Below are 27,789 nucleotides of genomic sequence, written 5' to 3'. Positions count from 1 at the left end.
CGTTATACATTTGATGCAAATTTCAAAGTGCTTTAATGCAAAACACTTCAGAAGTATCACAAACAAGAGCCTGAAAATGATAATAAATGAAGCATTGGCTACTTTGAATCAGATTTTATATGTATAATGTTTAATTTAATAATTTGATTGCTCTAAAATGTGTAGGCTACATCATAGGCACAGAGTTAAGTCAAAGTATAGTATGACCAAGTTTAACAGCATCTTTAATGTGACCTATGGTAGATTTACAGCGTTGTCTCCAGACTTTAACACAAGGTGGCGCCATAGTACCATCACAGGCTGACACTTTGGCAGCTAAACTTTGGTTTAATGAGTTCGAGGGCTACACTAGCCTACATTCACAGTAAAAATAAAACCTTTTTTAAATTTCTATTCTATTTTTATTTCACTTTGAATGCTAAACAGGCTCTCTGGACCCCACCTTATGATGTAAAAACTTCATGTAGCCTAATTTTAGCCTACTTAGGGAATTTACTACTTAATTTTAACCGGGCAGTTACATGACATCCTTTTTTTTAATTATCCAGAGAAACATGGCCTAGGCCAAGTTAACTGAATTTAAATAGCCTAATTTCCAATTAATGAAATTAAAAAAATATAGCCTACACACAAGAACTTCACTAAAAGTTTCCATTCCCAGTTAAGTATCCCGTTTTTGTTATAGCTCGCTATTATTAATCAAACAACTAAATATATAATCTCCAGCTAAGTGGCTAACGTGGCAGGGTGTTTTAGCATCAGTGCTGCTTTTGTTGTCGTGTGAAAAAGGTTGCTGTTGGGGAGGGGAGGGGGCGGCGTTGTCATGGTAACAGATTAAAGGCAAAGATATTTCAGATAGCTCTATTAGTGCTTCCTTCTGCTGCTACAATGATTCAAAGGCTGACTCAAAGTGGAGGGACGTTTTGTTTATTTTTTTTGTTTAGGCTATATGTTTGAAATAAATTGGAAGGCTTCATTCGGAGAAACCAGGTTAGTTTGGACAGTTCAGCAATTTTGAAGTCACAAATATATCCGTCTGTGTGACGAGCAGGGAGGCTGTGAGGAGGAGGAGGAGGAGGAGGGGTTAGGGAGGGGGGACCGACGGCAGATGCCTTTGCAGCAGAGGACCAAGGAGGATGTTGGTGAGTGTGGTGTTGTTGCGGGACAAAATGCGGATAGGACTGTGCTTGAACTCCAGTTTTGTGTGGATTTAGCTGCTGCGAGACGAGCCTGAGTGAAAACACAGAGAGGAGGACATTTCCAACTAGTTGAAGAAAGATGGATGGGACGACAGGAATGGTGCACTTCTGCAGGATGAATCACTAAAAAGAAGATGTAGGCTATAGTTACGAGGCTACCACCAGTCTTTTTCTGGTTGAAACAGCTGCATTATCGTTTTGAAGTGTAACACTCACAACCTTGGTAACGATGGAAAGTGGAGTTTTTCTACCTTGTCTGGATCAATTCATGCTGAGCCCACTTGTCACTTGGGTAAGTGTTGCAGAGGACGGTGATGTTCTGCCAGATAATCTAATCGCCTATCATCCGCTCACCCTGAACTACTTGTTCTTTTTTGTTATTTAGGTGAAGACATTCATGCCAAATGATGGTGGCATGCACTTGGACTTCTCTGAATTACTGGATGGAGTCTTTTTAATTGACATCATGACTGAAATGTAAGTCACTTCATGCCAGCTTTGTTTGGAGCTCATGTTTTATTTGTCAGATTTTAAATCAAGGTTGTCAGCTGTGCCCAGATTGTCAGATACTAATCTGGGCATTTTATCTAATCTAATGTCATTTTTTAAAAACTCTTTAACTATTAACTATGATTAAAGGGACATGAAATGCTTGGATGAGCAGAATGAACCTGCATTTTTCCTTAATAACTTCTCTTCTTCTCTCATGACATGTTTAGCAGATACTGATACAGTATCAAGCATCTGCTAACATTCTTATCCAGGCACCAACAGTGCTGTCTTTGTTACTTAGCAGTAATGAAGAGGATCTTTGTAGTCTGCAGTAGTCTTTAAATACAACATTCTTATAACTTACATGCCAGGATTTTTTTCAAATATGTCAGAACAAAAATAAAGTTACAGATATTCTGTAACTAGCGCTGTATAGTGAGAAATCCCCTTAAAGAAAACAGTGAACTAAGTTTACAAAGACACAATGGCCATCATAGAAACTGTCAAGAAGCTACTTAAGAGATTATGATTGGGGTGCCTTATGTTCTGAGGGTATTACCCTCCCAAACAAACGTATGGCACTCTGGCAGTTTGCAGCATGTCAGAGATTTTGTAAGATAACATTTACTTAAGTCGCCCCCCCATCAGGATAAAGCGACTCTAAAGACATTGACAGTAGAACACAACTTGGAATTGATGACTTGCAAAGAAAAGGTTAAAAAACTGATGACCCAGTGCACTTGTGGATAATGCTGTCTGGCCACCCCAAGTCTACAGTATCCATTCATCCCACTTATCCCTCCAGGGTCACAATAACCAGCTCTAAATGCAAAACAATGCCGTCCCAAAGGGAGGGGAGGAGAGGGGAAGAGGCGGGATAATCTCCTGGATTGGGAGACCCTCCGGGATTAGGGCCTTGTTGCTGGTGTTTAGTGGCGGGCAGATGGGAGGGAGGAGAAGGCAGAGACACAGGGCAAACAGTACAGAGATGGAGACAGGCAGCCTGACAAATGTCATGCTTGGGTTTCAATGCAGCGTCTCTGTCTCTACTTTATCCATAAAGGCTCCTGGTCGGTCTCTGTCTATTTTTTCCCAGTTTTAAAATAGACATATAAAAGCAAGGCAGTTTCTGATCTACGGTAAATCACGGTTCCATGAATGATTAGATATACGCAGCAATGTAAGACAGTTCAACCTTAGTTGAACAAGTCAACAGCCATAGAGTCAGGGCCAGAATGCTTCCTTTTGGTGGGAAGTCTAATGCAAGGCTATTTGGCTCATAAACAGCCCAGTTTGTTTGCTGAAAGAGATGATGTCACACAGGCTAAAGTTAGGAATGAATGGGGACATAATGCATGTTTTCATGGGGATCCCTGAGCCAAGACTTTCACCAGCTTGCAGCTTTCACTCACTCTATTCCATTGACAATGATTTTTTTTTTTTTGAGTGGAAATAAGTAAAAATGCCCTTTTCCTTTATTCAGAAATCCCTCCGCTGCATCTCAGGGTGCAAACAAAGTGAGCAGGGATCCCAGTCAGAGGGTCCAGAACCTGAACTTCCTTGTTCAGCAAATCAAGACATTTTATCTGGTGAGTACTGCATGTTGCTTCTCCTTGTTTCCCAGCCATATCATACATTATATAATGTATCCAAGGTGCTTCTTTATAAGCTTTTAATCCAACTCTAGATCAGGTTATGGAACTATTTTGTATAATATTTTCCATTCTGCCATAATTTTGCATCATCCATAACCCAGACAAATAGGCCCACACATGCACAATCCATATAGTTGGTGGCACTTGTGTCTCAGCAGATCAACTTGCTCTTGTTAAGATGCATGGCCTAAATATCAGCCGTGTCTGCATCTGTGTAATCAGCACAGCAGCGAGGTTAGAACACAGCAGAGAGAGAGCCAGAGTAAAGCTGCTGTCAGAGCCACAGACTGAGCTTCAGAGCGACACATAAAGTCACCAGATTCACTTCTGATCTTGACTCTTGGATTTTCTGTCTGTGTCAGAGACATTAAGTACAAAAGAGCTGAGCTTTCATCTGTTGAGATCTGATCAAATCCCAAGGAATGTAATTTTCTGAGGACAGGACATCATTCTCTTCAGAATTGCAAAGAAGAAAGCATTCTATAAAAATACCATTGATTGTCAGAAAAAGCATGTCTGATAAGTGTTTCTCATTGTTGGTGAACTTGAAAAAGCTTTTTATTGATGACTTGCTTGTATAAATAACTCTCAAAGAAGTACACTTCACATATTTTAACTGCTGTTATTTAAAAAACTATATTAATTCTGGTCCAGCTGAGCGACTCTACGTCTCCACTGGTTCAAAAATCAGACAGAAAAGGCTCTCATGTGCCCATTCAATTCAGTTAAAATGGAAGTTACAAACTTTTCAGTCAAGAAAATGCTTCCTCTACTGAGTCTATAGACACATACAGACACACAAGGTTTATTCACCCTGATGTGTCGATCACGTTTCATCACTCATCAACCCCAGCAAAGCTGATTTACATATCATTTTAAAGCTGTAGCATAAAGGCTACATTACAATGAGCGGTGTGCTCGTCTGGAAATGTGCATGCAATTCTAGGCACGCTTTTCTCTACACAACACCTGCACCAGGTCACACAAACAGGACAAATCAAATACTCAAATTAAATCCCACCCATTGCTCATTTTTTCATGACCTATTTTCAACCCAAGCATAAAGTGGAACATTTGAAAAGCAAACCATATTTGTTTTTTTGGTATCTAATTAATTTACAAATACAAATATAACTCATCTTTTTTGTTTTTCTCGACTTTGGATTAACTAATGATACACTGATCATCGTGGTATCAAGTCGGGCAAATTCAGACAGCAAAGAAGTTTAGACGTGTTTGCCATGCACGTTATTAATAACATATTTTCATTCTCTTGACTTTCTTTAAACACATTTCCTGAGCAGAATTTTCGAATACCCCTGAAGATTAAAGTCTTCCTCTAAGCACCACAATCAGACATGAGCTAGGAAAGGAGAGGATGATGGGAGATTGATGGCCGTAAGATGAACTTTTCTTAAAGGGGTTGCGTTGGCAGTCATTAGGAAATGTGACTGTTGCTCTAGGTTTTAGTTGTATCACATCAAAGACTAAATGACTCCTTGTCGACTGTAGCTTTCCTGGCATATGGGAATAAGTAATAGTTTCCTGAGCTTTATACGGCCACTTATCCTCATAAGTGGATAAGTGCTATTAACATACACACTGTACACACACATGGATGCAATCCACTGTAGTCTGGTGAAAGTTTTGGTGAGATTCACCAATGCAGCAGGGAAACTGGCTCTGTCATCGACCCATTCAGAGCCCTCCTCCTCTCTTTGGCTGTGTTTCTATACATGTGTTCAAGCAGCTGCTATGTGCTGTACATACATACGTCCCTGTCCATTTAAGCACTTTGGCTAGACCTCAAGACTTTTTGTATTCATCCCTTGTTTTCCTTGTTTCCTTTTCTCCAACAATCTCCCCTGCCCTCCCTGTTTCTCTCTCTCTCGCTCGCTCTCTCTCTCTCTCTTTTCTGCAGGAGAATCTGAGACAGTTAATCATGATTCCTCTGCCCAACGTGTTGCTGCTTGGCAGGACTATGTACTCTGGTATGCTCTTTTAGAGTTTTCCTTATCTCCTATCTCTATGGGAGCTGCAGTCACTATGTGATTAGAACCTTATTTCACCTGTTTGCTGATACTCCATTACTGGTTCTTTGTATTTCTAAGATTTACCAAAGATTAGGAAAATCTTTCCTATAAGACTCAGTTCTATATTTTTAATTTGGAGGGAATATGCAAACAACCCCTGCAAGGAAGCTTAAGTGAGCTATGACATTTCTAAAAGGGTTACACATTTTGATTCTTAATAGTAAATAATAAAAAATAGGCACATTTTTGTCCACAACATCAGCTTTCCAGCTCTGTAAATGTCCAATGTATTTCCTGACAGACTGCTTTAGTTCTGTGACTGTCTGATACAGTTTCAATTCAATTGCACTCTATCTGTCTGATTACAGCTCTGGCTTGTGACAGTAAGGCTTTGGCAAGTGGTGACCCAAATTCACCAGCCAGCACTTTTTTTTTTTTCAAACAAATCCATGTCAGCAGCCCTCGCTGCTTCAATCTGATACGTATTATTTCAGATAATGAACTTCTTTTCACTCCCAACAGAACAAAGTCTGGAGGAAATAAAGAAGCTTTTACTGCTGCTGTTGGGATGTGCAGTACAGGTAATCGCTCACTGTCAGACCGTTTGTGCTACAAAAAAAAAAACCTTTTCAGAAACCTGCTCGAACTGGAGATCTAAATCTGTTTCTATTTCCATCTAAAGCTGTTCCTATTTTTGATTACAGAGTGAAAAGAAAGAGGAGTACATCGAGAGGATACAGACGCTTGACTTTGACACAAAAGCTGCCATCGCTGCACACATACAGGAGGTATCTGACTTGTCGGGCTGCGTCTGTTACAAATATAGAAAAATGATGATACAGTAGGTTTCACAGCTATGGAGAACAACACATGACATTTGATTCTTTTTATCAGTATACACTTTGAGAAACACTTTTTAAATAACCTTTTCAAGATGGTGAACTACAGAGGATGGTTCCTAATAATGCTCTTAATATATTAGTTACATAGAGAAGCAACATTTCATGTCATACTGTAGCTGCACCCTTTGGATCTTTCATAAAACATTCCTCTTCTTCCTGCCTCCCTTTACACGTTCACCAGTTGACCCACAGTCAGGAGAATGTTCTGGATCTTCATTGGTTGGAGTCCAGTGATGTGCATCCAGATGACCTGGAAGCTGTAGCTAGGAACATGGTAACACACCTCCGTCATCTGCTGCACCAGAGGGATAACCATCTAGAGGTAAAAACACTTCTTTCCATCACTTACTCTAGTTTGAAGTTTAATACATACTAATAGACTTTTTCTGTGAATTTGGAAACGTGTTTGAACTTTTGTATGAATCATAAAACGTTTTCACATAAAGTCATATATGGGATATAAAGGGGCTATGATGTGTTCATAATAGTCATAGACAGTTAGAGAACTGAAATGATTACACTGATGTGTTAAATACTTGATTCTGATTGGCTGAAGTGCTCGTAGCAACAGTCTACTATCCCTCGATAGATCACTGTAGTTAAGAAGAACAAACTGTTTCTAAGAAAAGCATACAGTTGCGAGGGATGAGGCTCTAATCACAGAATCTGGGGGACTAACTGTCATGATATCAATCCGCCGAAAGAAGTCCGGTTAATTTGACATCCGACTGTTTCCTGCGGGACAATGAGAAAGGTGAGGAGGAAAACAACGGAGGAAAGAAGTTTAAAGACACCAACTGAACACTTTGACAGATAAATCTTCAGACCTGAAGATGGAACATGAAGTACACACTTTATACATCCTGGTATGAGTTGTCTAAAGATAAAAAAGACAACAGGCCAACAGTGATGAAACAGAAAAACTGAATCAGCTACTGAACTGATTCATGGAGATCTGTTCACCTTGTCTTACTGCACTTTCAATGTAAATGTTAATGTGAGCTAGTTTAGCTCATTTCATGAAAGTTAACTGACTGAACACAGCTATACTCCAATCCACTGTACCTTTAAACAACATAAATGATGCTGTGCATCTGTAGGTCTACTCTCATATGTACAGGTCAAATTTTACCAGGGTTTTTAAATAGTACATAGGTTTCTATTCTTCCTGCACGGGTTAGGGTCTAATTTGTAATTGTACAGGTTTCATTTTGATCTATGCAGGGGTTTCTTTAAATCTTCTTTCAGATAAATATATACGTATGGGAGGGGGGACAGCGGGGGTAGTTTCATGTCATGCGTGTTTTAGATATCTATCTATCTATCTATCTATCTATCTCTCTATCTATCCGTCTGTCTATCTAACTGTAGATTCCGGACTATAATATTATATTAAAATATTTGGTTTCAAATGATTGATTTCCTAAGTAGCAGAGTAAGTAACAGGATAACGCGTAGTAAACGGGTTGTTAAAGTGAAGGAACCCCTTTAGGGTCAGGGTTCCACTCTGCGATAACAACCTGCTCACTAAACATTATTTTAACTGTTCTAATTAACAGGTTAATCGACTGTGAAATCATACTGTAAGCTGAAGGTAATCTGTTCTTTTGCAGACTATAGCAGAGCTAATGCAGGAAAAGGAAGGTGTGGTTAGCTTGCTCGGTAGCCCCTCCAGCCCGCAGTCGGCCAGCTACTCTCCCAGCATGCAGCAGCAGGCGGGGACTCAGCAACACCTAGCAGTGGAGCTGGCTGACTCCAAGGCCAAAATCAGACGGCTTAGACAAGAACTGTGAGTACCACATTGACTTTGAAAATAGTGTAGACAATTATAAACTTTGTCAAGACAATTATAAATGCAGCAAGGTAAAAATAGAACTGATTTCAAAGTCCATCACCCTCCTTTGACATTGATTTGTCCACAAATTCACTTTTTTTGGTCCAAAATGCATCCCTTTGACAAGTAAGAAGGTCATAGAGTAAAACATTCTCAGGGGTAGCTGTTAATATTGTGGATGGCTGTTTGTAAAGAGAGTGAGAGTTTCCTCTGGGGAACTGCCAACAGAGAGTGAATGAGAGGCAGAGGCAGAGAGAGAGGGATATTAGAGATGCCCCAGGGAGTTTGGCCCACATTACCGCCTGCTTGGCAGGTTCCATGGCTGTGCACTACCACTGACCCACATTGGCTCTGAATTTCAGCACACACACACACAAACTAATCCTGATCCGATCAAGAATCTCGGTTCCATCTTTCCATCTCATCCCATCTTCTTGGGTGTGTTGTCCTCTTTCGTTGTCATGCAAGGATTCCCATACTGCTGCCTCTGAGCAAACACAAAACATCACTTAAAGCATCAAGAATGTCTTACACAGACCTTCCATGTGCGTATACATACAAACCTTAATAGCTCTTTCTGTGTGGATGACTTGAATGTGGTAAGATCCATGCGGAAGGAAATTAATAATAAGTTTAAGGAAGCTTATGTTGGACTCCTTTTCAGGCTTTTCAGTTTGTAGCAACAATTAATTATACAAATCTAAAATTATATATATATATTTAATGTGATTTAAAGAGGGATTCATGTGTGTGTGTCACCGATATATACATTTTTGTGTATTAAAATATACACTAAGAAACCCGTCTGCTTGTCTGTCTCACGACCTTTCAGAGAGGAGAAGAGTGAGCAGATGCTGGACTGCAGACACGAGCTGGAGAACATGGAGGCAGAGCTGAAGAGGATCCAGCAGGAGGTTTGAAACATAAAAGAATAGATTGCATTTCCTTCTCATGGTGACACGCTGTAACCTCCTGACTGCTCTGCAGATTATACAGATTATTGCAGAGCATACTTTGCTGTAGAGTAGCGCTTAATGACAACACATTTAAACCTCTGAACTCTGACTCAGAGATACAAACTAAAGCTCCTATGGATTTGTCTGATCAGATCGACATTTGTATTCTCTGTGTAAGCCTTGTGGTCTCTGTTGACTGTCCACGTTTACATGGTTCATGTGGTAACAACAACACCACTAGAACCGAATGAAGCATTGATTCACTTTTTAACAACTTTGAATCTTAACATAATCCTAACATGTTGTTATCATATTAATATGTTGTATATGCTAACTGCAACTACAAAGTTAAACATGCAGCCGCAGAGCAACATTAGCATTCACATCTGGCCGTCTGCTACGTATTAATCAAATAATGAGCCTCCTTCTGACGTGATTTAGTCCTCACCACCTTCTGAGGTAAATATTCAGACCTTGTCTACTAAATGCAGCAAATGCTAGCTGCTAACCATGTCTGCATGTCCTTTGGTTCTGGGCCCATACCCTACAGCAGGTAGCTCAAAAGTGCCTTCTTAAATCAACGGCCTGAAAATAAGGATTATGTAAACCATAACAGAAACCAGAAACAGCTTTGAAAACAACACAATGGGTCTAGTGGTTTTCTTGTGCACGCCATGCACAAAGACTGATGTCAGACCCTGCGTCGAATCCAGCCTGTGGCTCCTTTCCCGCATTTCTTTCCCCACACTCTCTCTCCCTGATTTCTGACTCTATCCTCTGTCCTGTCCCTCAAATAAAGACATAAAAAGCCCAAAAATTAATCTTGAAAAAAAGAAAACACAACAACAGAGTGGTGCAGATATTCATCTTAAATTTCGCTTTTAATCGGCCCCTCCACCAGAACTCCCAGCTGCTTGTGGATGCCAGAGCAGCCCGGACCTATCGTGATGAGCTGGACGCCCTAAGAGAGAGAGCCATTAAGGCGGACAAGCTGGAGAGTGAAGTGGGACGCTACAGGGAGCAACTGCACAAGATTGAGTTCTACAAGGCCAAAGTGGAGGTAGGAAAATAGAGACTACAGAGTGATATAAATGTTCCATTAGGGAAATTTGACACATGCATTTTGATTATCAATGCTTGAAACCACTGAAAACTCAGATGGAGCTATCAAATATTAATGCATTTAATAAAATATTGGATAATAGGAATTTAAAAGCATTGTTTCTATTGAAATGATACAGGAGAGTTTTTTTTTTGGAAAACATGAATGGAAGCGACACATGTAGATAAAGAGTTGTGACTTGGGGTTTAATACAAACGTTGTAATCTGAAAAGCATCATTTATATTAATGTTGTTTGTCTGTATTATAGGAGCTGAAGGAGGATAATAGGGTACTACAGGAGACCAAAGAGGTGTTGGAGGATCAGCTGGAAGGCTTGAGGGCTCGCTCTGACAAGATCCACCAGCTGGAGAAGCACAGTCTGCTGCTGAAGTCCCGGGTCCATGACATGGAACAGGTAAGACTTCTACACACAGGGAGGAATCCTCTGTGTTACCTCTGTGTAGCCTTTTAGAAGGCCTCTTGCACAACTGACAAGAAATATCAGTGGTAGTATGATACAGTTGATGATTGCTGAGTCCTTTCAGAAGCTTGACAGAATCATTGCTCAAACTCCTTTTGATACTTGTGCTCAAGGAGAGGGAGGCAGATCGGAGGCGCATTGAAGAGCTTCAGGAAGAGAACCTGGCTCTGTGTTTGGCTCAAAGGAGGAGCATGGAGGAGTCCAAGCACCTGGGCTGGGAGTTAGAGCAGCTGTCAAAGACCACAGAGAATTCTCAGGGTAAGAGATGGTGATGAAGCTGCTTTCACACTTGCACAAAACTCGTGAAAAACTCCTGAAGTTTCCAGGGTGAGATGTATATGTGAGCGCAAACAGCCAAATATTTCACTCTGACTTTATCTAGAGTTTCTCCTGCCAGCCCCCTTGTAGAATTTCCGTGTGAAGTCAGAGTGAGCTGATGTGAGAATGCAGCAAGATAAAATCAGGAGAATTATCAGTGTGGTGGGGTGGTGACGTTTACTTCCTGTGATTGGTGTATGACTATAGACTGTATGCACATGACCAGCACGCTCTCCATGCACGTCATATAACTGCTGCATTATGTTTTCTGTTTGCCATTATGTTCTTTTACACTCTTTTATTGATAATGTCAATCTTTTGAATTTTACATACCATTGATATGAAGGTAAATATTCTCATAAAAGTGTCATAAAGCTAACTCTGTTGCTCCGTTCTCCAGATTAAAATTGTCAGTTTTACATCATGTCTTGCTTTAGGAGACCCCCTTGCAAAAGTAATGTGGAACAACAAAACAAAAAAATCTGATCTGAATAATAAATCTGGATTGAGCATTGGCTTGCAGTGTGAGCGTAGTCTTACTCTGCGTGCATTACTTTAACGGTTTTCATGATCACCATCGTGTGTTTGTTTAAAGGTCTGCAGACTCTGAGCGAGGAGGTGAGTGAGAGGACCCGCAGTCGGATGCTGAAGCTGGAGAAAGAGAACCAAAGTCTCTTAAGGACCTTAGAGGAACTCAGAGCCGGCTCTTTAAAACACAGTACACAGCAGAAACAACGCCAACACCTCGAGTTTAACCATGTCTCTGAGGATATTTGTAGCACCAACAACTGTACCTCATCAACAGGTGGAATAACGGGATTACTGAGCTCCTGCTCAGTAGAAAAGTGCTCTAATATAGTCCTGCAGAATGGAGATTCAAACTGCCATCAGCCACTCAGAAGAGACGGTGCACAAGAGACAGATGAAGTCCAGAGTGAGATGCTCCCTAGGAATAATCCAGACCTTCATATTCAAGAGAAAGGACAGCTGGAGGAGGAAGACAGTGGAGATGGCATCAAAGAGCTCATGTCTGACCTGGAAGTGTTAGAAAATAATCACAATGGGCTCCATTGTTTTGTTGGATCCCGTGATTCCTCACCTGGCTCAAAGAGCAGCAGTCCCTGCCATGACAGCATCTTCACTGCTCTGCCAACACGCTTCTCCTATGCCAGCAAGCACACACAGCGGCTTGAGGCCAAATGCAGGGCCCTGGACACAGTCAACCAGCATCTACAGACTGCTCTTGATAACACTGGTAGGTTCTGTGGAACAAAATAAGAAAATAAACTCAGTACAGTTAAAATGTACCTTTTCTGTATGATGTTGCTCCCCTTCTCCATCTCTTAAGAGCGGAAAGTTCAGCGCCTGGAGGCAGAGGTTCAGGAGCTGGAGGCAGAGAATCACAGTCTACAGGCTGCTTTAGAGGAACTTCGGATCTCTGCACGACGCCTGGAGCAACTGGAAACAGAGAAACAAAGCTTGGAGCAAGAAACCACAGTCCTAGAGAGGGAAAAGAGGCAGCTAGAGAAAGAGAATCGCCGACTCCGACAGCAGGTAGGGGGACATGTTTCCTATGGGTAAGGTGTCAGTTACTATCCTAAGGTAGGATCTTGTTTGGAAGATTTGCATTGCTCTTAATAAAATGGCATCTGATGTTTTTTCTCAGGCTGAAATCCAGGAAGCCAATTTAGACAGCAGCAACGTCTGTATGGCCAGCCTAGAGAGGGAGATGCGTTTCCTTGTAAAGGAGGTGGAAGGCTTAAGGGAGACTGCTGAGAGGGTCAAAGGCCTGGAGGGAGACAACAGAGAACTGAGCAAGCAAGCAGCTATCGACCAAAGGACCCTGGCCACCCTCAGAGAGGTGAGGGGAGGGATGTAGAAATTACGCTGACTGATGAAAGAATCTGCCCTGACAAACCTGACGTTTCACTGATTAAGCAGTGTTTTTCCCTGTAAAGAGACAGTAAAGAGATGTGTTTCACAGAGGCTTCCAGATTGAACCTATGATGAGATGATTTGAACAGATGCAGCATTTTCCATAACATACCAAAGTCCAATACAAACATTTATTACAAACATTTACAATATTTATGTATTTATTTGATTACCTAATCACTGAGAGTAACCTAGTTTTGTCCTGAAGACAAAAGTGCAATGGTCTGCCTTTAATGAGCATTTCACGTTTTGAATGGGTTTGCAGTTGAACATTGAATGCATGAAAAAGAGTATAAAGTGGCTATATTATACTCCAAGATTGATATGTTTGCCATTTAAAACATCTGTAGTAGCTCTGAATGATTTACAGTTTTTTTATTTTAAATCCTTATTTTTCTCACACAGTGTCTGTGAGCTAATTCTTAGTTAAGCCTCTGTCTGACACAGCCAATTTGAGACACTGTCTCTTCAAGGCCCCGCTTCCCACAAGCCCAATTTCCTCTGATTGGCCAGCTCTCCCGAAGCCTCCTTGGGGAGAACCCAGAGTTATAGTGACATAGCATATGAGGAGTTTGGGGGACTTTGTGATGTCACAGAATCTCAATGGTGGAAAAAAAACTGTCTGAAACCTGGCATTTAGAGCATCCAACAGACCCTGAAGACTTAGGAATTACTTGGATATAAGTTTGTTTACAGACTGATGTGAAAGTTTGCCCATGCTAAGTTAATATCCAACATTGAAACAATATATGTATGTCTGATAATATGGAACAGAACCTCCTATTTACATATTTGAGCAATTAAGATAGCTAACAATTGGTTCTTAATTTTTTTTAAATACCTTATTTGTTGGATGAAAATCACCAGAACTCCATGTTTTCTAGATGAAAACAAAAGACAAAAAAGACAAAAAAATGTCTCTTTGGAACACATTTTTAGGAGCTGGTGAGCGAGAAGCTGAAGACCCAGCAGAGAGATAATGATCTGGAGAGGCTGGCTTATGAGTTGGAAATGAAAATGCTGAACCAGGAGACTACACAACAGGCTGAACAAGAGGCACAAGACAACAGGTGATTACAGACTCCTATGAGTTCCCATTGTGTGAATAGTGATGGTGATATGAGAAATGTTGATAGAAAAATTCCTTCTTGCGTCTCTGCAGCAGATTCAAGATGCTGGAGTCAGAGTTGGAGTCGTCTCTAAAGAGATCTCTTCAGATTAAAGAGGACAAGATGTCCGCTTTGGAGGCTCGTCTTCAGGAATCCTCCAACCTAAACCAGCACCTTCGACATGACCTCAAGACTGTAAGTCATGGCCTGTGAGTGTCACATTGGAGAAAAATCCTTTTAATTATTTCATTTCATTTGATTCAAGGTGTTTGACACCTTTGACCCCACAGGTGAAGCTGAGCTATGAAGCCCTGCAGCAGAGGCAGGAGGAGGAGTGGGCGTCATCAGGTTCCACCCCTCCCAGAGAGACGGGCAGGGTGATGAGTGAATGGCTGCGTGAAAGCCAGGAAGCCACACGGGAACTACTAAAGCTCAAAGACCGTCTGATAGAGGTGGAGAGAAATGTAAGGGGTTAGCACTTATTGAACAAGATAACCTGTGTAGGGACAACTTTATAAAATTGCAAAAATCATCAACTAACATTTCAATTTTGAACTTTATGTCAATTGTAGAAAACAATATAGTCTACTGATTATCATATTTTTCTCCGAACTGCTGTCCCATTGTGCAAAAATTAGTACAGCCAACATATTGGGCAAGAGTTAATTGTGTTTTTCTCCCCCTTTGTTCTTCTGCTTTTCTGTCTTCTCTCCAGAATGCCACACTCGAAGCAGAACGCCTGGCTACGCAGGCCCAGCTGAAGCAGCTGGAGAGTCAGTCAGACAGTCAGCAGGCTCAGGTCCTCGCTCTGCAGAGGCAGGCTGCATCACTGCAGGAGAACAACACAGCCCTACAGACACACAATGCTAACCTGCAGGTGCCACAACAACACACTCATCTCTGGCAAATACTTAATAATACTGGCACCAACAATCCTTTGGTGATACATAGATATACTTGAGCTTCAGTGTCATTATGCAAGCAGAATACACACACTGAATGCATTTCTTCCACATTTCTTCTTCAGGTGGAGAAATCAACTCTCAACTCACAGAGCGCCTCCCTCATGGCCCAGAATGCTCAGCTGCAGCAGCAGCAGACTGGGACAGAAAGCGAGCGGGACAGCGCAATACGGGAGCGTGAAGAGCTGCGTGGTGTTCACGAGCAGCTTCTTCGGGATCACGAGCGGCTTGCAGCTCTGCATGAGCGGCAGGCCATGGAGTATGAGGCCCTGATGGGCAAGCATGGCTGTCTGAAAAACGCACATCGTACTCTGGAGCTTGAGCATCGCACTCTGCAGGATAGGTAGGGAAGGAGTGACAACTACCACCATGTGGTATGAGATGCCTGTATTTTCATGTATGTGTTTGTGATGTGTTTGATGGTATCTTTAGGTACAATTGCTTGCTGCAGAAGCGGACCAAGCTGGAGGATTTGGAGAAAGCCCTAAAGGAGGAGCAGATGAGGATGTCTCTGGAAAAAGAACAGCACAGGACCACTGCTGCTGAATGCTGCAGGCTCCGCGATGAGAAGGACTGGTGAGGAAGCATTTTCCCATTGATTACACAAGCAGCATCCTACAGTGTTTAAAAATGAAGCTGTTGCGGATGTGCAAAATCCTGCAGCTCATCCAGTGTCTACTTGACTGGCTGCAGAAGCACTGGAAGTCACATACAGACCCATTCAAAAAAGCCTGTTTTTAAAGCAGAAATTAAAATGCTTATAGCCTGGTTCAAAAAATCCCATATAGGTCTGATTGGCACAGTGTAACAGTTTGTCAAGAGGCTTAAAACTCACCTCAGCTCCAGCTCTTAGCCTGTTGTTAGGTTGACTGAAAGTTAGGTTGACTGAAAGTTAGGTTGAGACAGCATTTTCAGCAAGGCGACCGCCATCACTTGCCTTCCAAAGCCCCCTGCAGTAACAGACGGTGACGTCACTGCTGCAAACCTAAAGTAAAGCATGGATGTTGGATTTTACACGGGGGGTAAACCATCACCATTCATCTTTCTTTTAAAGGCTGAACCAGACATACCGTCAGCTTCTTAAGGACAATGAGGTGCTGACAGTGGATCACAAGCAGCTAAAGAGCACGCTGAATGAAGCCAAGCTCGAGCACACCTGGCTGGAGGCCGACTTCTCAAAGCTAAAAAAGGAGTTTCAGCAGCTGGACATCAACTCCACAAAGCTCACCAACCAATGTGAGGTAGGGTCATTCAGCAGCTTGAGCTGGTGTGGTATTCCCTATAAAATATGGGATGTACTAATAATAGCATGAATAATAGTATGACAGCACTAGGTTGTCAATAAGCTGTTTAGTATTGGATGTTTTATGTTTGAATAATTGCATGAAAGTGTCTTTCTTCTTTAATGCCTATAAACTTGGACGTATCCCTGCTTGTCTTTGGAATGTTTAGTTGCTTGGCCAGCTAAAAGGCAACCTGGAGGAGGAGAATCGTCACCTGCTGAGCCAGATCGAGACCCTGATGCTACAGAACCGAACTTTGTTGGAGCAAACTATGGAGAGCAAGGATCTGTTTCATGTTGAAGAGCGACAGTACATGTGAGCAAACAGGCCTAACACCATGACAAATTAATGCCAAATTCGATCAGATGTAATGTGTTAATTTGCCACATGACACACTTATTTGTTAATGACCTAATTCATTCAACAAACACAGTTTTCTTCATATTAAATGGATGTAACATCAGACCCACCATTACAATGTTTTACATACTTTCTCTCTGTGTCTGTTCAGTGACAAGCTTAATGATTTGAGGAGGCAGAAAGAGAAGCTAGAGGAAAAAATAATGGATCAGTACAAGTTTTATGAGCCCTCTCCTCCTCGCAGGTAAGTGACATTTATATGTGTGCGTCCATGAAAGGGAAATTATTTTTTGTATTCAGCTCTTAATGCATTTTGATCACTGATTGGTATTTGGTTAATTGTCAATATTGATTCTCATTGTATTTCATTTCAAAATCAATTTTATTGGCCAAGTATGAGGGCAGATACAAGGACTGTGACTCCAGTTTTACATTATTCTCTGTGTAAACACAGATGGCACAAACACTAACACTAAAAACTAAAAACTACATTTAGTCCTGTGGAAACATAAGTATAAAGTGTTGATATGTAAAACACTACTTTAGGAGAGGAAACAATAGAGTTTAGTGCAGTGTGGAGTCCAAAGGTGCTGACAAACAGATTGTTCTGGATCAGGGTTGAATTTTTTTTTTATGAAAAAAGGGTGAATTAAAAAAATGATAATATATAATAAATTACAAAAAAAAAGTTTACTTAACATCCACAACTCTGATAAATTATGATTGCACTTTTGCATATTGCAGTTCAAGTACACAATGAATAAAAATATCAATACATATTCATGTTGTTCTCATTCCCAAAGTGTCTTTTTTTGTTTTTTAAACTTACACAAAGCATTTAAATCATAAATCATGTTTACAAGCTACAGCTGTGTCTGTTTTATCTGTGGGATTATCTTTAGCCTTTAGAGTAAACTAAAACAGAAAAGACTGGCCTTAGTAAACCTGCACAGTTGAGTAATACTAAGAGGATGTTCTCACAGACACTATGGATGTAATAGTTCTTTGATATCAGAAGAGTATTGTGTTTAGTCAAAGTGTTGGACAAACATTCAGAGTCATTGCTAGTCAAGCTTACAGCAGCATTTTTAAGGACTGACTGCTTGATACACAATACTTTGTCCCCACAGAGAAGGCTGTCCTCTTGTGTGTCATTTCATTTGTATACAAATAAGTAACGTTTTCTCTTTCCTCTTGTATATTTGCTTCTCTGCAGACGTGGGAACTGGATTGCTCACAAATTGAAGAAGTTTATTAAATCCAGTAGCCGTGATCAAGGACTTGATCTCCAACCCACACCTGCACATTTAAGCGGTACCGAGTCCCACCTCCCATGCCATGATAACAGCTCCTTCATCAGCTCAGATGGCTCCGGAGGCTCAGCCTCCATCGCTGCAGGCGATGCCATCTCACCACGACGTAACGGCAGTGAGTATGACCTTCTTGAATTCACCAGATCATCCCCCATGGACCTGGCTGAATCGATATCATCAAAGACACAATGGCCTCCCCTCACAGCTTCAGACACAGATCAGGAAGTCAAATCATTGTCAGGGTACAAAGGGCATTCAGGTGTGTGTAAGGTCCAGCACATAACAAGAGGACAGAGAAGCATGGATGAAGCAGTAACCACAGCAGCTTCATGTACACAGGAAGCTGCATTTGTTAAATGGAAACCCTTCAAGAATTTCACAAAATCATCCTCCTTCACCTCAGAAGTTTCCAAGGATTAGCAAAAACTTGAATAAATGTTGACATCAACTGTTGTAAGACTTATGTCATGTGCACTTTTTTTTTTAGGTAATAACTAACATAGACTACCTTCAACAACATGACCTTAACACAGTCTTCGCTCCATCTTTCTATCACTTAAAGTTAACTAAAGCTGCAAATGTTGAGGAGAATTTGGATATCTTCAGCCCTTATTAACGTGTCATTTGAGGGGCCTTCTCTGGAACATGTTAAACAAGTTCTTGTTTTCTTGTAGAAAAGCTCCTTTCAGTCTGCTTTATAAATTAATTATTACACATGAAAATAACAACCCTATTAGCTCAAAAGGTGGGACGTGGTTTAAATTGTAAATTAAAACAGAATGTGAAGATTTGCAGACCTCATATTTAATTGAAATTTTCACAAAGACAACGTGACACATTTTGAAACTGTTTTACTTACATTTTACACAACGTCCCAACTTTTTAGAAAATGGGTTCATGTGTGTATGTGTGTGTGTGTGTCATATCCAAAGGGTCATTCTTCATGAAGCATTATGTTTGTGATTGTACCTCAACGGTCCTCAATGTTTTCCTTGTTTCTATCTTGTTCGTTAATCTGTTTCTTCATTCCTGTCGTCCTCCTTTCCCTTGTCTCTTCCTTCCCTTCCCCGCCTCTCTCCTCCCTTATGTCCTTCTATCTGCTTGCATCCGTCCCTCTGCATTCCTCCCATGTGTCTGCTCTTATATAGCCACTCTGAAAATGTTTCCCCGAATGAGGAACAGGATGAAGGACAGAGACAAAGTCAAGTCCCTCTTCCGTCGTTCCATGTGTAAGAAACACTGCGGCCCAACGTCTGCTGTCATATTGGCTGAAGCCTTGTATTTCAATGCTTACTTAATAACACCAGAGATCATCGCTGTGCTTTATTTTGTATTATTTACTACATGCCTTAACACCAAGGTAACTCTAGATTGAATAGGATTCATACAGACAGCAACATTGCTTCCCATTAGGTGTAAAATCAGCAGTTATGTGTTAGTTCATAGCTCATTAGCATGCTAACTTTAAATATAAAGATATATTTCAGATTTAAGCATGTGCTGCAATCATTTTAATGCTGTGCTGCCTATAAAATAAGTCATTCTGGGGTATTTTGTAGAACCGTTGAGGTCAAAGAAATGCTGCATTGCAGGAGGACAGTAGTGGTGCATGAGCTCTGTCCTATAAGGAGCTAGCTGTGCATTAGGGGAACAAACTGTATACAACCACTATTTGATACTATAGTGTTCAAACCCTCCTCGTGTCCATGTTTTCCATACCATAGAACAAAAATATCTCATAATCTCCATGACCACTTCACCTGTCTTGTCCCCCCGCCCTCACCCACTTCCCACTTCTTCCACTCCTTGGTAAAACACTGCAGCCCTGAGCAGCTTGGCGTTCCCCTCGGCACCATCTGAGGAGAAGCGGTGGGCAAAGAGTTCAGAGACACTGGAATTCTCTGAGGAGGACAGGAAGATGGCATTGACCTCATCCCTTACCACATCCATCTTGTCCATCCATCACCTTAATCATCCCACCACTCTACCATCTGGCCCCGTAACTGCCACAACTTCTGACTCAGCTGACACTGCTGTAGACGTTTCTGAGCTTTGGGTGACAGGTAGAAGCATTCGCCCGTCACTGTTTTGTGTGATGTCATCTTCAGTAGTTAGACTCTGGAATTAATTAGAGCAGACAGCCTCGTAGGCTTTTCAATTGGAAGTGTTTAAAGTGTCCATCATCTATCACCTTTGATTCATTGCTCATTTTTTGTCCCACAGACAAGGACTCAAATGACAGTGCTGTGCCGTCTGGGTTTGAGGACAACGACGACGTGCCAAATCATGGTAAAGCCTTGTGGATACTCGTTTAGAGGATTCAGCAAGCATACAGATGTATTACCCACACAGGAATTAGAGTAAATCCATCAAATCGCAATCATGACCTCATTTTATATTAATCTCTGTGCTGACAACAGAGACAAACAAATGTTATAAAAGGACTTGACTCTGCTGCCCCCTGTTGGTGAGTTAGAAAACATTGTTAGTAGTATAGGTTTTTCTAAAAACATTGTGTTCTCTGTTCAGGGATAAATGGTGTCCAGAGTCGAGCCCAAAGCGAGAGCAGCGGCGAATTCAGCCTCAGTCTGGAAAATGAGCCATGGTCAAATGGCAGCAGCCCCGTTCAGCAGCCCCCATCTAGACGCTCCTCCTCCTTCCAGCCACCCACCGATACTTCCACCCCCAGACACTCGCTGAAGCAGCAACAACATAAGGGAAAAGCTGCTACCATGCCATTCACCAGCAATCAGAAGTCTGATCCACAGTCAACACCAAAGCAGAAAGATCCTGGGCTCTCTCAGGACTTTTGGCTCACAAGGGGAACAAAGAGCATCCGGAGGGGGTCGAGAGTAAAAGTCACACGTTGCTCCTCAGACTCAGGGAGAACAGTCAAGACAAACCCAGAGCTCAATGGAATTCATCCAAAACTGAGCTCAGGCGAAGTTGAAGCTACCCGAGCCTCTGTCTGTTCACCAATCACTGTTTTATATGTTCAGGGTAAGTCTTCATCAATGTCTGGTTGCCTCAACTGCTTCTCCACTCCTCTGGGAAAAGAGGGGCGACTCAAAGGCTTAAGGTCACCTAAAAGTCTCCCCCGAGCTAGTAGTGTGATATCCACTGCAGAGGGGTTTTCCCAACGCTCCAGTGTTAACAGCGACTGCAGGGTGATCGTCAAAACTGACCCGCTGTCTGTGCAGCCTACAGAAGAGACTAAAAGTCAAGAGAAATCAGCTGGTCACAAACAACCAGAACCAGAGACTAATAACAGTGAGCCTGAGCCCATTCCTCCTGTCAAACCTCCCAGAGACCCAGCAGTTGTGGTTCCCACAGACCCCAAACCCCCTGTTCAGGAGTCCCTTTTTGGCTCCTCATTCACTTTTAACTCTGTATTCTCAAACACGATCTTTAGCGATTCTGTTGTCACCACCACTACCAGTCTGGATGGACTTGGTAACAACCAGACCTTCTTCTGTCTAAATCCATCTCTGGTGCAGAACTGTCCTCTTGAGAGCCAGGAGTCTCTTCCTGACACACCACAAACACTCAACATGGAAAATGAGCAGATTCAGACCGCAGATCACTCAGTGGGGCTGGAAGAGAAGAATAAACTGCTGACAATTGCTTAATAGCATTTGTCAGGCAAGTGAATGTTGTATAATTCCACAAAAGCAGGTAGCTGCAACACTGCTTTTTGCCACATAAACACAGTAAAGTCCCTGTGATTTCATATATTTTCATTTTATACTACTGACTACCTAGTTATGCATTTACCTGAAAATATAAATTACAAATTATTGAGATATCTTTCCTGTAATTAATTTCCCATTTCTCTATTACCATTAACAGCTGTTATGAGCCCTATACCTGTGTGTAAGGTGTACAGTATTATTGTTATTATTCTGCTTTTCTTTTTGCACAAAGTCTGTTTAAAGTAACTGAATGATGTATAGATTAAGTAGATAACATCTTTTGCCCATAAAAAATAAATTAGTGTTGTGACTCATGTCTGTTTGCCTTTGAATTACCACACAGACAATCCTGCTAGGTAGCCTATATTTGTGTGACACAACGTGTGTTGACTTCTGCTGTTTTTTATTTATGTTTTCCTACATGGCAAAAAAAATATTTATTATATGTTGTTCACTGTGTCTTTTACATTTTCACTTCAGTCAGAAAGTGTTGTTTAAATGGGAAACATTCTGTAAATCTTGTAAAATATGAAGTCTACCTGAATGCTATTTTCCCTTAAATAAAGAAACCCTCGATGTAAAAAGATGTATTTGCGTTGTCATTCTTTTATAACTCGGCACGAGAAAAAACCTTTGATCACCCAGTGTTCTTATTGGAGGCCAGGTCAGTCACGTGACGTAATGCGGAAGTGGACCATTTTTAGCTGAAAAACAAAACATTCGTAGGTGGTGTTGAGTTATTCAATCTGCACTGACGTATCTCAGGAGCACTGGAGTGGTTGCGCACACTGTACCGTCTAACTCGACAGTTATCCCCGGGGTTTGGCACGATGCTGAGCGCCGCTGCTGCGGAGAGAAACAAGGAGCCCATCCTGGCAGTGCTCCGGGAGAGCGTGAACACCGGGAGACCCCTGCAGGCTCTTGAGATCTCCTCTGGTACAGGGCAGCATGTCACACACTTCGCTCAGGCCCTGCGGAATACAGTTTGGCAGCCCTCCGAGTATGACCGACAGTCACTAGCCAGGTAAACGTAGGTGGTATCTGTGCGTAATCATTCAAATGTATATTTGTATTACCGGTTTATAAGCTCAGGTATTAACGGTGATGATTAATTCATGCGTAGCTAACTTCAAGAAAGGCAGTGACCGTGTGTATTGGGTATTACGGTAATTAATTTAGTACACCTGATAAAACACAAGCATTCTTTGTTGGTAAAAACGTGTGGTTTGTTGGAGTCCGCCAGCATTAACAATAATGTCCTTTGTTTCCATTCTCAGTATAGAAGCGTACAGAGCTCACTACCAGCTGCACAATGTGAAACCAGCCATCCACCTGGATGCTTCTCTGCCCTATCAGTACTGGGGAGGCATCCAGACAGAGAGCTTAGATCTGGTAGTTAACATCAACATGATCCACATTTCTCCAATGGCTTGCACAGAGGTAGGTCTGCTTATTTGATAGATGATTGCATTCATGTGAATTTGGGATTTTTCTTAGATAACCCCCAAAACACAAGGTAGGCTCGACTGAATGAGCAATTGCAATTTGTGGCTATTCATTGTAGGAATGATAAATTCACCACTAAACAGCATAATAAAATAAAATATTACATATATTGTCAGCACCTGCAAACATATCAAATCACAATGCTTATCGCATCAGTCTCCATACATAACGAAACATTTTCAAGGCATTTTATTGGTTTACATTGTGTGGACTCCTCTGCTCATTTTGTGGTGCCACATACTACCAGACCAAATAAGGCTATTGTCGCCAAATCTTGGAGTGTATTGTACTGGGCAATGGGGTTTGATTTCTTATGCATGCAGCTCTTCATTTGTAAGAGAGCGATTGTGTTATTTCTGGAGGGCTGGAGTAGGTGTCATTCCTCCCACTCAGCTCCCACCACATGTGATGTAATTCCATTACCTTTTTGCATCTCTATTCTCATCTAGGGTTTATTCAAAGGGGCTGGGGCAGTGCTGAAGCCACAGGGTCTTCTCATGACATATGGGGTGAGTTAAAAAAAAAAAAAAGAAGCTATTTTCATGCCGTTATAAACATATGGTACATCTTCTACACTCGTGCCTCTGTTTTCAAGCAGTTAAAAACGTTGAAGCCCAACATTTTGAGTGACATAATAACATCTTTTCTTACCCTCAGCCATACGCAGTAAATGGTCAAATCACCCCTCAGAGTAATGTGGACTTTGACTACAGCCTGCGGCAGAGGTAAAGTGTTTTCTGAATCTTTTTAATGCTTCAGACAAGTTAGTTGTATCATTAAAATAACTGATAGGTTGAAGTCTATCCTTGTCAAACATATGTGCATGTTTTTTTTTTCATCCTTCATTCAATAAATGATGCAAAGGTGACTGTGGGATTAATAAAGACTTCTTTTAATCTAACAGGAACCCAGAGTGGGGACTCAGGGATATCGCCTTCCTTAGTTCTATAGCACAAAGAAGTGGTTTATTCCTGGAGAAAATAGTAAGTTATCAGGTCCTTTACTCACCCCTTATAAATGTTTTCTCTGAAATGTAAAAAAGATGAGAATATAATCACTGCTGTCATGTGATTATGGGTTCACTGATGTGTGAAATCTCCATGTTTTCTTTGTTAGATGGACATGCCTGCAAACAACAAGTGTCTTCTGTTCAGGAAGGAGAGTTTGGTGTGAAGGATCTTTTTCTGGAAACAGACCAGTATGGGAGAAGGACGGTCCAAATCGCCTTAACTTAGACTTGAAGCTCAGACACAGTGCCAAAAAATTTCAAGAAACTGTTAAGGAATCACCAACACATATGATTAAGCTTCACTCAGCCAGGACTGAAATCATGTAATCTCCTATACTTCTGTATCGCACACTTGAGTAAAATCAATGAGGCTCAAATCTACATGTTGTCTGTGTTCTATTTTTACTATGAAACAGCCGTGTTCTCCTTTTATTGCTTCTTCCAGTTTACAGTTAGTAAAACTCAGGTAGCAGAAGTGCTTTGCAGAGGGAGTTATATTCAAGTAAATGTGCTGTGTATACGACATTGCAGTAATACATTATAACAAAAGGGAAACTATGTAAAAAAAAAAAAAAAATACTAATAACAGCACAATACTAGAAAACAGAAAAACATAATAGAGGTTATACACTGTAGATGTCCAGTATTGTTAGCATCACAAACTAGGCAAGTTGGTTAACTTATGTGGTTGCTATTCTTTTCAAAATACAAAAATACAGATTAAGAAGTAATATTTAACAGAAACCATATATATTTAAACAAATTAAAAAAGGAGCATTTCAGCAGGACTCACAACATCTGGAATGTCCAACAGTCGGTGTTGTAATGAATATAAATTGTACATACTAATGACCTCACCTGGCTTTAGTAAACATATTGAACATATTTTTATAAACGTAAATAAATATCAGTTTTCCCTAAAGCAGTTCAGATGCTTTTCTTTAGTGCTAAAAGTAAACACAACTACAGCGCCTCTGTGGGCTAATGAGCCTCAGTTCTGGGACCTACTTTGCCTCACAGGTCTTTTTACCAAGAACTTCCCGCAGCTTCTTGAGTCTGCGTTCAGATATGGCTCTCACATAGCTGTCTGATTGGATGATGGCCATGCCGTCCTGAACTACGCCCATCACCAGCAGAGGGTTCTCCTCCATGGTGATGTTGGGGCAGGGGCAGCTCCAGTCTATCTTGGCGATAGTCACCTCAAGGTGTTTGGTGTTGAAGAAAGTCAGGTCCATCTTTTCATCTCTCAGGACCTCCTCCAAGCTGAAGCGAGCTAACCCAGAGTCCAGATCTTCCACCAGCTCTGTCAGACGCCCCACAATGGCGAAATCACTCCGGCATAAGCTTGGAACCATTTTCCCTTTCGCTCTGCAGGTCTTACAAGGTTTCTTTTTCGCTTGAGGGCAGTTAGCCTCACATTCCCTCTTTGTGGGGAAGCTGTTGGCATTCCCATGGCAGCCACCATATGCAAAGGCTTGGCACTGCTTCATGACGGAATTCCAGGCCCAACGTGGCTCCCAGGCCTTGCAGGGGCCCTGGACTGCAGGCAGCAAGCAGATCCCCATCCCTTCTCTCTGACAGGATGCCTTGCACTCCTCAAAAGTCTCAAATTTGTTGCGGCTATCTTCACATCCGCCGTTGCTGAACGCCATGCAGGAACCAAGTTTACTGTCATAATACCAGTCAACATGCCGCTCACCACTGCACACTCTGACGTCTACTTCAGCCAGACAGTCTGCAGGGGAGAAAGGGCGCCCCATGGGCATCTCAGGGTCCTCAGAGAAATCATCATCAGCTCGCCGGATGACAGACAGTGGGTAGTCTGCGCGAAGGACTCCCACAGAGTTACGCGCGATGCAGGTGTAGATACCTGTATCCCACACCTGGGCGTTGTAAATCACAAGCTGACCAATGTTGGTGATAACCACATTGCCATACATCTGGTCAGGCCTCATGACTAGACGCTCACGCCGCTCACTCTGCTTCTCCCAGGTCACATCAGGCCTGGGGACTCCAATGACATCACAGTGGAAGCTGACGGTGCCTCCCGCATAGATGGACGAGTGGTGAGGGTTGGAGTACAGTGAGGGGGGGAAAGGGTCCTCCTGGGAGGATGTGGGCGTGGGGTTGGCTGTGGTGTCCTGAGGCAGTGGACTAGTGTTAGGCCCTGCAAGGTAGAAGCGGCAGGCGACCACAGTTAAAGTCACCCCTCGGATGCAGGCCTCTCCGTCCATGTAGCAGCGGTTGAAGTAGGTGAGGCCATCTGAGGCACAGGTGAAGTTGGGCTCTTTCTCACAGCGGTCCTGGCACTTGCAGATAGGCTGTCCATCCCAGATGTCACATATCGCTCCCTGCTGGCTGCAGATAAAGCCCTCACAGGTAGCTGTGGAGGTGAGGGCATCACTTCCTGTTCCTCCGGCCTGCCCGTCCGGCTGGGCAGAGGTGCCATCAGAGAAACGTGCAGCCACACAGCTGTTGAGGCCACACACGTTGGTGCAGCATTTCTCAAAGCCAGCACAGTCCTGCGCAGACATAGTGCAAACATGAAACAACATTTATAAAAAAAAATTTAAAAAAACGAATTTCAAAGAACCACACCACACAAGCTTAATAATAACAATAAAGGGGATAACACAAATAATATCACCTCGTCGACGTTGCATTCCCTCTCGCAGGTGCTCTGCGCATCTACCCAAAGATTGGAATTCAGCTTGTTCGGACAAAATCCTTCGTGGTCAACTTTGGATCCTGCCACACTAGCACCTAAAGAAAGTTCTGGTAACTTGCAGACGCAGAGTATCAAGAAATGCGTACGTATCCATCCCAATACAAGTGGTTTAGTTTTGGATTCATTGTGCACACATTTGTCGTGTTCCCATCCATCCTCCGAAAGTTTTAGAGGGTAACTATACATAATTGCTCTTTTGCATGAGTCGCCCACCAAGTAATTCCATTCCTCCTTTAGATCTTCAAATCCGAAATTAAACAAGTCGATTTATGCACACAAAGTCCTCCGTTTTGTGCGTAAACATGGTGGATATTAGTTTGTGCGCAGATCTGAGAGTTCAATCCAAAAGTAGAAGACGCGTCATGCGTCCTTTAAAGAAAATATATTCCAAAAATGCAACAACAACAAATAAAACGCGTCCGGGTTGGTTGAAATGTATGCCTTGATAATCAAAACAAAACTCCTGCGACAATAGGCAAACTCTCATTCAGGCTGATTTCCCCGAACATCGAAATAAGCGAACGAAAGTGCACAATGAGAGAGAAAGACGCAACATCAGCCTTTCAGGGTGTGAATGGAGGTGGAAAGGGCAGCCCCTCATGACCGCCCCCAGGCTCGTCCAGTGTCTGAAACTCTTATGAAGCAGCACCGTGCGCCAAGCAACTGGACAAACATTGTAAAAACATCAAAGAAAACGTGGCATGGTGGTGGCAAGCTGTCCCAACAAGATTGCGCACACAGCTACACATTCCGGTGAGAAATCCAACGTTGAATGTGCCCAGACAGATTTTATAGAGGTGTCATTCATAAATATGTTAATGAGCTATTTTCTTACAGAGATGTTGGAGCTGTGGGTTAAATGTAATAATCATCAGTTGTGAATGTCCAGGTGTTTTACGCAACCCGACACTTGTGCAGA

At 42.0% G+C, this 27,789-nt stretch overlaps 3 protein-coding genes across 5 annotated transcripts; 2 read left to right on the top strand and 1 right to left on the bottom strand.

The window, feature by feature from the left end:
- The first annotated feature begins 1,118 nt into the window (after positions 1-1,118).
- Positions 1,119-21,808, top strand: LOC132984278 (girdin-like). 3 transcript variants are annotated; one of them, XM_061051051.1, is made up of 29 exons: positions 1,119-1,491; positions 1,585-1,676; positions 3,175-3,280; positions 5,268-5,337; positions 5,902-5,960; positions 6,084-6,167; positions 6,463-6,603; positions 7,895-8,070; positions 8,948-9,029; positions 9,973-10,131; positions 10,443-10,589; positions 10,769-10,913; positions 11,569-12,228; positions 12,322-12,527; positions 12,640-12,834; positions 13,848-13,978; positions 14,071-14,212; positions 14,308-14,481; positions 14,733-14,894; positions 15,045-15,322; positions 15,412-15,555; positions 16,034-16,220; positions 16,432-16,577; positions 16,774-16,866; positions 17,839-18,050; positions 19,084-19,164; positions 19,759-19,998; positions 20,159-20,224; positions 20,465-21,808. In XM_061051051.1, exons 1-29 carry the CDS (start codon positions 1,429-1,431, stop codon positions 21,562-21,564), a joined length of 5,541 nt encoding a protein of 1,846 aa, XP_060907034.1. In that variant the 5' UTR covers positions 1,119-1,428; the 3' UTR covers positions 21,565-21,808. The 3 variants fall into 3 exon arrangements, with proteins under 3 accessions (XP_060907034.1, XP_060907042.1, XP_060907051.1); XM_061051059.1 differs by lacking the exon at positions 19,759-19,998; XM_061051068.1 differs by lacking the exons at positions 19,084-19,164; positions 19,759-19,998.
- Positions 21,809-22,302: 494 nt separating this feature from the next.
- On the top strand, positions 22,303-24,523 carry mettl26 (methyltransferase like 26). Its single transcript, XM_061051141.1, has 6 exons — positions 22,303-22,651; positions 22,905-23,067; positions 23,583-23,642; positions 23,791-23,858; positions 24,038-24,116; positions 24,250-24,523. Exons 1-6 carry the CDS (start codon positions 22,458-22,460, stop codon positions 24,304-24,306), a joined length of 621 nt encoding a protein of 206 aa, XP_060907124.1. The 5' UTR covers positions 22,303-22,457; the 3' UTR covers positions 24,307-24,523.
- A 28-nt stretch (positions 24,524-24,551) lies between these two features.
- On the bottom strand, positions 24,552-27,592 carry wfikkn1 (WAP, follistatin/kazal, immunoglobulin, kunitz and netrin domain containing 1). The gene is made up of 2 exons (XM_061051179.1): positions 26,790-27,592; positions 24,552-26,664 (listed from the first exon to the last, which is right to left on the bottom strand). Exons 1-2 carry the CDS (start codon positions 27,054-27,056, stop codon positions 25,147-25,149), a joined length of 1,785 nt encoding a protein of 594 aa, XP_060907162.1. The 5' UTR covers positions 27,057-27,592; the 3' UTR covers positions 24,552-25,146.
- Positions 27,593-27,789: the final 197 nt, after the last annotated feature.

This window comes from Labrus mixtus, chromosome 2 (assembly GCF_963584025.1).
Source record: "Labrus mixtus chromosome 2, fLabMix1.1, whole genome shotgun sequence".
Taxonomy (NCBI): domain Eukaryota; kingdom Metazoa; phylum Chordata; class Actinopteri; order Labriformes; family Labridae; genus Labrus; species Labrus mixtus.
The sequence above is the reverse complement of the archived record's forward strand: the minus strand, read 5'-3'. Positions and strand labels throughout refer to the sequence as shown.